The sequence below is a fragment of the Marmota monax genome, unplaced genomic scaffold (genome assembly GCF_021218885.2).
Source record: "Marmota monax isolate L192 unplaced genomic scaffold, Marmota_monax_Labrador192_F-V1.1 WCK01_AAM20220418_F8-fsc00296, whole genome shotgun sequence".
NCBI lineage: Eukaryota > Metazoa > Chordata > Mammalia > Rodentia > Sciuridae > Marmota > Marmota monax.
Genome location: NW_026694723.1, coordinates 1,032,503 through 1,044,167, shown reverse-complemented (window position 1 = coordinate 1,044,167; position 11,665 = coordinate 1,032,503). Strand labels below are relative to the sequence as shown.

Below are 11,665 nucleotides of genomic sequence, written 5' to 3'. Positions count from 1 at the left end.
TTTGTAGACAGTGTTAAGGCCAGTAAGCAACAGCCACGTTCCTCAATTCTGAGACTGAGGCTTCTTAGCTTAGTGTTATGGTGTGGATATGAGGTGTCCCCCAAAAGCTCACATGTGAGACAATGGAAGAAGGTTCAGAGAAATGATTATGAAAGCCTTGGCCAGTCAGTGAATTAATCACCTAATGGGATTAACTGAGTGGTAATTAAAGGCAGGTGGGGCACGGCGGGTGGAGCATGGCTTTGGGGTATATGTTTTTATCTGACAAGTGGAGATCTGCTTTCTGATCATGTGAGCTGCTTCCCTCTGCCACACTCTTCTGCCATGATGCTCAGCCTCAGTTTGAGCCCTGAGGAGTGAAGTCTGCTGCCTATGGATTGAGACCTCTGAAACCGTGAGCCCCCAAATAAACTCTTTTTTTAAATATTTATTTCTTAGTTGTAGTTGGACACCATACCTTTATTTTATTTATATGTGGTGCTGAGGATTGAACCCATGGTCTCCCAAGTGCTCTCCCACTGAGTCACAACCCCAGCCCCCAAATAAACTTTTCCTTCTCTAAAATTGCTCTGCTCAGGTCCTACAGTCACAGTAGCGAAAAAGCCAACTAAAACACTTAGTACCAGAGATTCGGATAAACAGAAGATTTTTTTCATTTTTGTTGAATATCTAAATTGTTAAGTCTTCATTATAAAAAGCTGATTAGAAATCATTGTGGTATTTCCTTTAATTCGACTGTGTGTGTGTGTGTGGGTGTGTGTGTGAGGGATTGTGCATGCTAAGCACATACTCTACCACTAAGCTACACCCCCATACCTAATTTTTTAAAATATTTTTTGGTTATACATGAACACAATATCTATTTATTTTTATATGATGCTGAGGATCGAACCCAGTGCCTCACATGTGAGAGACAAGCCACTGAGCCACAACCTCAGCCCCCCAATTCTTTTTTTTTTTTTAACTTTATGTATTTATTTCTTTAATGTGGTGCTGAGGATCGAACCCAGTGCCTCATAGGCGTGAGGCAAGTGCTCTACTCCTGAGCCACAACCCCAGCCACCCCCGCCAATTGTTTTTTAAATAACCATGATTTGTTATTTATCAAATAAATAATCTCCTTTACAAATTCATGTCTTCTCAGACATATACTAGTTTTAGAGAACAAAGTTTACTTATTTTGAATCAAAGGTTTGCAGATTAAAGTACAGCAGTAAACTCACCATTTCTGGACATCTCTCTCCTCTGCTCCTATATGTTGGTTTTCTGGGGTTTAGATTTTTGGTACCAGGGATTGAACCCAGAGGTGCTTAACCACTGAGCCACATCTCAGCCCTTTTTGAAATGGGGCCTAAATTGCAGAGGGCCTCACTAAGCTGCTGCAGCTGGTTTTAAACTTATAATCCTCATTCCTCAGCCTCCCAAGCTGCTGAGATTATAGGAGTGTACCATACACCTGGTCCTATGTACTGTTTTTAAAATGGTAAATTAATAAAGAATTCTAACTAATCCTAATTTAATTAATCTAAATCTAATTTGAGCACAAAGACTTTTTAAAGGTTCTTCAAAAACTGGTTCTTGCCATGTGTGGTGGCCCACACCCGCAAATCCCAAGGACTCATAAGGCTAAGGCAGGAGGTTCAAGGCTGGCCTAAGTAACTTAGTGAGACCCTGCCTCAAAAAATATTTTTAAAAAGGGTCTTGGGATATAGCTCAGTGGTAAAGCATCCCTGGGTTCAATTCCCAGTACCAAACACTAATAACAACAAAAAACTGATTCCTTTCCATCACCAGTCTAGTATATGATCAGACAAGGCAAATATTATACCCATTACTGAAGGGAACTGAGTTTGGAACAATATTAACTGAACATTGTCATGCTTGGCCAATAAAGAGATGCTGAGAGGTGAGCCACGGTCCTGACCTCAAAGAGGGAGGCAGACCATAGACCAACCACCGAGGCAGAGTAAGGCAAGTTTCCTAATTAGTCAGAAAAGGAAGACTAGACATAGGACACATTCTGCTCTAGAATAACATTTTCTGTCTGCTTTAAATACCTGAGTGTAAAATCTATATTAAAATAATATATAAAAGCAGTGGCTGGGGGTATAGCTCAACAGAAGAGCAAGTGCTAAGCATGCACAAGACTCTAGCTTCAATCCCCAAAATAACCTCCAACAAAAAAAGCAGAAATATTATGTATAAGAGCAAAATTGCCTACACATTCATCACCTAATAATGAACAAAGGAAACCAATTTGATTACCTCTGAAGTTTTATCACTTGCTCATGCAATTATACATGATCTTCTCAGAGTAGTTTTAGTCTACATTGGCACTGATCATGTCATTAGTATTTTTCCACTTCCAACTCCATACTTCTTTTTCTTCATTCCTGCCTCTGTGATTAATGATGTTCTCTACATCTTTCTCTTTACATGGTAGACACCAAAACAATATTTAAATCAGATTTGAAAAATGTTTAGCTGGGTGTGGTGGCACATGCCTGTGATACCAGCAACATGGGAGGCTGAGGCAGGAGGATTCCAAGTTTGAGGCCAGCCTGAGAAAATGAGACCCTGTCTCAAAACAGAAAATAAAAGGGTCTGGGGTTGGGGTTGTGGCTCAGTGGCACAGTGCTTGCCTAGCATGCATGAGGCTCTGGGTTTGATCGCCGGCACCATATAAAAATAAAAATAAATAAATAAAGGGATTGTGTCCATCTACAACTAAAAGGAAAAAAACTTTAAATAAATAAATAAAAATAAAAGGGTCTGGTGATATAGCTCAGCGGAAGAACACCCCTGGGTTCAATCCCCAGTACTACAAAAAAGAAAAAAAAAAAAAAAGGAAAGAAAAATAATTCAGGGTTCAGGGCCTGGGGTTGTGGCTTAGTGGCAGAGCTTGCCTTACACATGTGAGGCACTGGGTTCAATCCTCAGCACCACATAAAAAAATAAATAAGCCAAATAAAGATATTGTTTCCAACTAAAAAAAAAAAAAAAACTTTTTTAAGTCAAAGAATTCAAATAGTCATATGTTTAATTAACTGCTTTGATATTTACTTCGATTTTAGATCTCAAACAGATGAGAAACAATCCTAGGTGGGGTCCAGACTCCCCTGCTACATTCTCACATATGCCAGGCCCGTGAGAACAGATTGTGTGCATCTGGGTCCCTGTTAGGCCACTCAAGACCTCTTAGGGAGGTCTTGCATCCTCAACTCTGAAATGAGATAAATTTTAAAAATTAAAAAAAAAAACTTATGTGTGTGTGGGAGGGAGGGTAACTTCATATAATTGAAAAGGCTAAAGATTAAATGGAAGGCTGGGGTTGTGGCTCAGTGACAGTGTGTTTGCCTAGCATGTGTGAGGCACTGGGTTCACTCCTCAGCACCAGATGAAAATAAATAAAAATAAAGGTATTGTGTCCAACTACAACTAAAAATTAATATTAAAAAAAAAAGATTAAATAGAGGGGCTGGGGTTGTGGCTCAGTGACAGAGCGCTTGCCTAGCATGTGTGAGGCACTGGGTTTGATCCTCAGCACCACATAAAAATAAATAAAATAAAGGCCCATTGACAACTAAATAAAAAACAATTTAAAAAGAAAGATTAAATGAAAAACAAAATTTTCTGCCAATTAAGGATTATACAATTGTTGGCTTACTTAGTTTGCCATTTAGTTTCTCAGCCTACAGAAAAATCCTTATAAACTAAGTCAGTGTTCCATTTTCCCAAAAGAAATCAGCTGCAAAGTCACAATGTCTCTTGGATTCCAACCACTCATCAAAACTGTCAGATCTAGGGGCTGGGGTTGTGGCTCAGTGGTAGAGTACTCGCCTGGCACACACAAGGTTCTGGGTTCGATCCTCAGCACCACATAAAAATAAATAAGTGAAATAAAGGTATTGTGTCCAACTATAACTACAAAATAAATATTTTTTTTTAAGTGTCAGATCTACAGAAGCAAAACTAAAATTCTTTTTCTTTCCTAGAATAGTTTTTTTTAAGTTCCCGGATAGTCAATCCTTAAAATGTCTTTTGGGGACTTCAAATAAAGTGAGTAGGGCCTTGCTCAGAAGCACCTAATTTAAAGGAAGAAAGGAGACAAAGCGTATTGACTTTTTTCCTACCTTTATTTATAAAGAACACAAGTCCTCCTGACACAGACACGAAAACACGCACATCCCAAGGAGGAGTCTTACAAACAACAACAGAAACAACAGAGCTGGGGAGAACAGTGGGACCTTATTTTATACCAGTCTGCGTACCCCAGGCTCAGGAACCATTGGGAACATTGTCTCAATTAGGACATCTCACCTCAAAGACAGGAAGAGAGATCTTGATTGAGAGGACCCACCTACCCATAAGGCAGAAAGCTCCACATTCAATCTTCAGCATCATCAAACTGTCCCGTTTCAAAGACCATCTTGGAATAGTGGGGTATCAGTGGAGGTGGATGGTGCCAACTGGGGTCATAGATTATGTCTCCTTGTGGGGCACAGCATACCCAAGGTTTGATCTCTTGAGAAATGCTCCCCTGGATGTCGTCAGCATCTGCAGACAGTTTCAAAAAACAGACTTAAGGGCTGGGTTGTGGTTCAGTGGTAGAGTGCTTGCCTAGCATGTATAAGGCACTGGGTTTGATCCTCAGCACCACATACAAATAAATAAATAAAATAAAGGTATTGTGTCCATCTACAGCTAATATTTAGAAAAAAAAAAAAAAAAGATTAAACACTGAGCACGATGGTGCACACTTGTAACCCCAGAAACTCAGGAGGCTGAGGCCAGCCTCAGCAACTTAGCAAGGCCCTAAGCAACTTATGAGACCCTGTCTCACAATAAAAATCAAAAATAAAAGGGTTTGGGGATGTGGCTCAGTGGTTCAATCCCCAGTACCAAAAGAAAATAATCCAGACTAAAGGAAAGAGGGAGGGTAAAAACAAATTAAAAAAAAAATGCCTAGGGGGCAGACACTTGATTTGTTTTCTACAATAACACATAAGTGCAGACAGACACACACACACTGCACCCTTCTGAATAAGTGCACCCACGGTCATTCTGAACAATCCATGGTTGTGCTTCTCAAACAAGGTTCTAAGCAGTGGAGAGGAAGCAAGGGGGTGGGTATCACAGCTGCTCAATTCATACAAAGATTTCTAGAGAGGAACTTTTTTTTCCATGTGAAAATAAAGTGCTATATTATGGAGTCCACTGAAAAATTAGGGGGGTAGTTGATATAAAAAAGCAGCTGTCACAAAAATTTCAGACCTGTAACAAATCAGAGACAGAATTCTTACACATGGACTCCTCTTTTAAATTGTTAGCACCCCAGAAACTCCACACCTACCATAAGGATTTCCTTGATCCGCTTTCAACTCCAAGTCCCAGTCCTCATTGAAAAGATCAGCCGTCTGCTCCTTGGGCTGACAGTGTGCTCCTTCTGACAGCTCCCAGGTATTCAGTTCCCCATCAGACTCCTCCTCTTCCACAGCAAAGCCTTCCTCTTCAGAATGTGTGCCTTCACCATGGGTAGGAATGTCATTAGGGATGCTCTGTGCTCCACTGGCTAAGAAATCCACAAAAGGAAAGTCTTAAAATTGACAAACCAGAGAAGACCTGCTCGTGAGCTTGAAAAATGTTTGGCAGACTTACTAAGAGGGTAGTAAAACAAGGGTACGGGGCTCTTTAGTCACCTGGGAACCTACAAAAATATTATTCTGTTTATATTTTTAGAAGCAGAGTCGATGTTTTGTCTTCAATGAGACCATCAATGCTCTGCAGTTGGTACAGGGGGCTGAGCACAGTTCACAGTAGCAGGTGGTGGACATGTCACCACACCAAAGTAACTCTGGCAAATGATACGCTTTCACAATACAAGCTTACATTGAATTTTGCTTTTCAATTCCTCCCCTCAGCCTCAAAGAGCATGGCAGGGGTGAGTGCAGGTACAAGGGGCACTGGGAAAATGCAGGCAGAAAAGCAGAACGCATCCCAGCGGCAGCTGGTAGAGTGCTTGCCTTGTATGCACAAGGCCCTGGGTTCAATCTCTGGCATCAAAAAAAAAAAAAAAAAAGACAGAAAGAAAGAAAATAAAGGTATTGTGTCCATTTACAACTGAATATATATGCAATAAATAAATAAAGAACAACTGCTAAAAGCAACAAGGTAATATTCACAATATGGCATCTGGAGCCAGACTGCCTGGGCTCAAATCTCATCTGCCAATTCCTAAATGTGTAACTGAGCCAAAATGTACTTAGCTGATTCCTCAATAACAGAGAATTATCATATGATCCAACAATTCCACACCTAAATATATACCCCAAAGGACTGAAAACAGGTTTTAAACAAAACAAGAATGTTCACAGCACCATGGTTCACAATCACCAAAAGGTAGACAGCACCCCACATGTGCACCAACAGACGATGATACATGAATGTGGTATTATCCATGCGTGGAACTATTCTGCCATAAAGAGGACTGAGGTGCTGATACATGCTGCGACACGAACAAGCCTTGAAAATATTACGATGCGTTGACAGAAGCCAGACACCAAAAACCACATGTTCTGTAATTCCATTTATAGTTGACTCACATTTGCCTATCCATAATAGGTAAATTGATAGAGACAGAAAGCAGATTAATGCTTTGGGACTCAGAAAAGGGAAGAATAGAGACTGACTATTCAATGGCTACAGGATTTCCTTTTGGGGTGATGAAATGTTCTGGAACTAGACAATGGTAATGACTGTACAACACTGTCACTGTGCTAAATGTGAATATACATGTTATGAGCTCGATCTAGATCAGCAGCATTCACCAGAACTTTCTTCATTGATGGAAATGTTTTATTATCTGTGCTGCTCAATAGCACTACTCATATGTGACTACTATGCACGTGAAATGTGGCCAGTGTACATAAGGAACTGAATTTCTCATTTTATTTAACTTACCTTCACCGAGTATCAGTGGCCAGTGGACTATATTAGACAGGATAGTTTGGGATCCTCTCCCCACTCCTCAGAATACCCTAGGTGGTAGGTACTATTAGCCCCATTTTAAAGATGAAGAGAGGCTCAGTGACATATTTCAGGACATAGAACTTGAGAAGCTTCCCTCATGGAAGCTCTAGTAATAGCTTCCAAATGAGGACACTGCTGAAACACTGGGCAGAGAAGGCAACTCAATGGCCCACAGGACCGGCTAACAGGAAAGGCAAACAAGACACAAGGGACTGTCCTCTCTCCTTTGTTCCCTCTCTCCCGACATCCACCCGTCTCTGCTGTCTACTTGCCTAGTCGATCCATGGCAGCATCAGTCTCTCTCTCCTGATCAGGGTGGTCCACTGTGCCAAAGCCAGCCTGAGGAAGAAGAAATAATTACCAGGGACTTGGGTATCTGGACATGCCCAGTAGAAAGCCACCGCCTCCCAGCTCCAAAGTCACCCTCTAATACTCCCCACCTTGGTGCAGGGCTGGGACCTTCAACCCACATTTCTGCTTTGTCCTGGTACACTCAGCAGGGATGGCAAGAGAAGCACCTTGTTTCTCCCCTGGCAGTGGGAGTGCCAGCCCAAAGCAGCCACTGAATCCGGCTGCCAGTTTTGCCAGGTTTGCAGAGCCAGCCTCATCCCAAGACCTCTCCTTCAAGCTCAGGGACCCTAGCACCAGCTGAAGCAATGCCCCATGACCAAAGGCTGGCATTGCAGCTCTGCAAAGCCTATCCTCTAGGCCGGGTGGTGCACGCCTATAATCCCAGCGGGTTGGGAGGCTAAAGCAGGAGGATCACGGATTCAAAGCCAACCTCAGCAAAATCGAGGCACTAAGCAACTCAGTGAGACCCTGTCTCTAAATAAAATACAAAACAGGGCTGGGATGTGGCTCAGTGGTCGAGTGCCCCTGAGCTCAATCCCCAGTACCCACTCCCCAAAAAGCCTATCCTCTAAACTTATAAATTTTAATCTTCGACTTTATCCCTGTTCCCTCAGTCACAGGGTTGGCAGCTATTTCCTGCAGTTGCTGCTTCTGTGTGCACTTTTTACCTTTTACCTTTTCAAATACTTAAAATACTTCACATCTAGTTAACAATTCCTTCTATCGAACTCCTGTCTCCTCACGATTCCTCTACCACTGAGCTATATCCCCAGCACTTTTTTTAATTTTTTGAGACAGGGTCTTACTAAATTGCCAAGGCTGGCCTCGAAGTTCTGATCCTCCTGCCTTAGTCTCCCAAGTAGCTGAGACTACAAGCACGTACCACCACACCTGGCTTCCAAGACCGCTTTCTAATGAAACAAGAAATATTGGGCTGGGGATGTGGCTCAAGCGGTAGCAGGCTCGCCTGGCATGCGCGGGGCGCTGGGTTCAATCCTCAATACCACATAAAAATAAAAAATAAAGATATTGTGTCTACCTACAAACTAAAAAATAAATATTAAAAAAAAAAAGAAATGTTCACAACCTGTATAATTAGACTTGATTTCAATCCTAGCTCCACCATTCATTCAGAATATGACCCCCTAGAAATTGGGGGTCACTGTTCTGACCCTGCAGGGGGCTTACGATAATGACATAACATTTATACAAACACCTAGTATGTTGTAGAAATGTAACATTTCTTGAATTTAAATTCACCTTTTATCCTACACCCAAATTGCACTTGGCACTTGCCCCAACTAGCATTCACTACCTATGTCTGGGTTTAATAATTCAATTTCACCTCCTATGGTCAGTGACAACCACTGGTCACTGTTGATCAAGGAGTTGGACCTCTCACCTAAACCACTGCCATAGTCTCCTAACTACCTTTGAACCCACCCAGCTTGCCCAGCTTTACAGAGTTAATCACAATTACAACCTTCAACAGCCCTCCACTGCAGAGTGCAAGATCAGCCATGACATTCACACTCCCCCTCTCCTCCCCACCATGGACTTGTTGAACATAGTTCTCTACCTGCTCTGCGACCCAAGCTCCAACCATTTGTCCTGCACCTCCTCATTCCCAGGCCTTTGCAGGCACCACTATCCTCTCATCTTTGAGAGGAAATGCACATCTTTTCCTACTTTGTCTTGACAAAATTAGTCTCATTCTATTCTGTAATGCAAAGTAATCTGCTGTATGTCTATGGCTATATTTTTCATATCTTTGGTTAAATACCACCTTTGATGCTTAGATAAGCATTCCATTCATCCACCCAATTAATATACGTTTGTATGTTCCAGGCACAATGCTAGTTGCTTGGGTAAAGAGCCCTAAAGAGAGGGTTCTACCCTCAAAAAGCAGGTGATAACTATAAGAATGGTCTTGGGGGAAAAAACGGTGCTTTCTGGCGCGCACGTGAAAACAAGTTTCTGGAAAGCCTGCGTCAAACGGGCCTTTGATTTCATTAAATAGAAAAAAAGAGTGCCCATGTGACATCATCAGGTGCTTAGGTTAGCTGAGCATGCCCACCAATGGACAGAGGTTCCCAAGGTAAAGCCCCTCTCCTCGTTGTCCTCACCAGATCCTGGCCCAGGCCCCCGGCAGCGGGCCCCAGCTCTGGTTCATCAGCATCACCTCCCATTTACCAAGTATGTGAAGGCTCCCCGAAGCCCACAGCCTTCCCAGCCCTGCGACGCGCCCACCCACGCCCTGGGGTTCCCCGCCCGGCAGCCAGTCCACCGGCCGTTTCCAGCCCTAGCGCGCGCCCAAACGGCGCTCAGCATTCAGGAGCGCCCGAGGCGCTTCCCAGGCTCCGCTGTCGCCGCCCGGCACCGCCCCGCGAGCCCCGCAACTTCCCGCCCCGGGCCGCTGGCAGTAGCTGCGTCCGGTCCCGGCGGGGAGCTCACCTCCGGGCTGGGGGGAGCCTCCTGCGCGCTCTGCAGCTGGGGGCCCCGCGGCGGCCCAGCGGCCCCCAGAGCCTGGGACCCGGCCGCCAGAAGGTCCATGCCCGGCTGCCCGCGGCTCAGCGCCCGGGACGCGGCGCGGCCACGTGATGCGCCGGCCCGACTGCCAGCTCGAGGATACGCCGCAGAAGGGCCAATCAGCCACGGGTGTTCCCGACCGGGGCGGGACAGGGGTCACCAGGAAGCCAGGGGCTGGGCGGCGCAGGGGGCGGGGCCCGCCGCGGGGGTAGACACTGCCCACCTACCCCACGCGGAGCCAGAAACAGTCCAATCCCGGGTGCAGATTCTGGGAACAACTAGCAGGGATGGACTACTAGCTGGGTCCGACATGGCAAGTGTTATCCCTGCCCAACCATACTGGATGTATTTCAGCTTCAACACCTCCATTCCCGTTAGAACACGAAATTACCAGATAGGACATAAAGCCCAGCTGTCAAAACACTTAATGCTATTAAGCTGGGGATGCAGCTCAGTTGTGCAAGGCCCTAGGTTCAATCCCCAGTACCAAAAAAAAAAAAAAAAAAAAAAACCCCACAACCTGCTAATGCCATTGAGGCTCACATTTCACTCCATATCCCTTCACAGGTCTCCCCTAGACTTCAGGCTAGAATTGTACTGTCACCTATCCATCCACAAATAAATAAGGCAATTCAGCAGCCCAGTAAGTCCTCACTTGGAGTTTAGTCAATAAAGCTAATCCATTATAAACCAGGATAGATGACCAAAACAACAAATTCCTACAATGTCTGGACACAGTAGAGGCCCGAAAACCCTAGACCGGCTCCTGTGACAGCAGAATCTGACAGGAAGTCCTATCTTTTAATGCCCAAAGTCTGGTAGTCTACAGTCTATATCCCTTGAGCAAATAAGGTGGTATTCGGCAACGGGCAAAGCCTGACATCCCCCCTCCCAAAACCCAACTATAAAGCAGCCTTCACTGGGACCCCCCACCACGCCCTGCCCCCCCCCAGCAATGACTAAATTCTAACAAATCAATGCAAGGAGTGATCACATTACCAGTCAACATGAAAATTGGATTCCTTGCTCACCTTTTTTTTTTTTTTTTTTCTGGTACTAGGGATTGAACTCAGGGGTGCTAAACCACTGAGCTAAGTCCCCCAGTGTTTTTTATTTTTTGAGAAATGGTCCCACTAGGTTGCCAAGGCGGGCCTCAATTTGCCATCCTCCTGCGTCAGCCTCCCAAGTCACTGGATCAGGCATGTGCCACCACACCCAGCTCAGTTACCAGGCAACATTATGACAGTCTTTGGGGACATTTGCCTTTCTTCATCTCCCTCAATATGTTTGTAAGTGACATAAAGCATTTGAAAAAACTTAAAATTGACACATAATATTCAATATTATTTTATATACTTTCCCATAGAAAAGGAAATGCAACTAATCAACACATGTTCTGTTCTGCTGACCCGTGAGTCTGCACAGGCTCTAGTCAGCAATGCTCAACAGCATCTTCTGCATGGTAGAAATTACTAAGCTCCTGAAATGTGGCCAGTATGGGGCTGGGGTTGTGGCTCTGTGGTAGAGTGCTCACCTAACACACATGAGGCACTGGGTTCGATCCTCAGCACCACATAAGAATGAAATAAAAATATTGTGTCCACCTACAACTGAAAAATAAATATATAAAAAAAGGAAAGACATGGCCAGTATGGATGAGAATCTGAATTACTTTGTCACACATGGCCACCACACCTACATACAACTCTAGGTGAACTAGCATTTTCATAACCTGCAACACTGAGAGCCATATACA

At 44.0% G+C, this 11,665-nt stretch overlaps 1 protein-coding gene across 1 annotated transcript; it reads right to left on the bottom strand.

The window, feature by feature from the left end:
• Positions 1–4,117: 4,117 nt before the first annotated feature.
• Positions 4,118–9,976, bottom strand: Coprs (coordinator of PRMT5 and differentiation stimulator). Its single transcript, XM_058572522.1, has 4 exons — positions 9,835–9,976; positions 7,298–7,368; positions 5,354–5,568; positions 4,118–4,557 (listed from the first exon to the last, which is right to left on the bottom strand). The coding sequence occupies exons 1-4, from the start codon at positions 9,931–9,933 to the stop codon at positions 4,388–4,390; spliced, it is 555 nt and encodes a 184-aa protein (XP_058428505.1). The 5' UTR covers positions 9,934–9,976; the 3' UTR covers positions 4,118–4,387.
• Between the last annotated feature and the right edge of the window lie 1,689 nt (positions 9,977–11,665).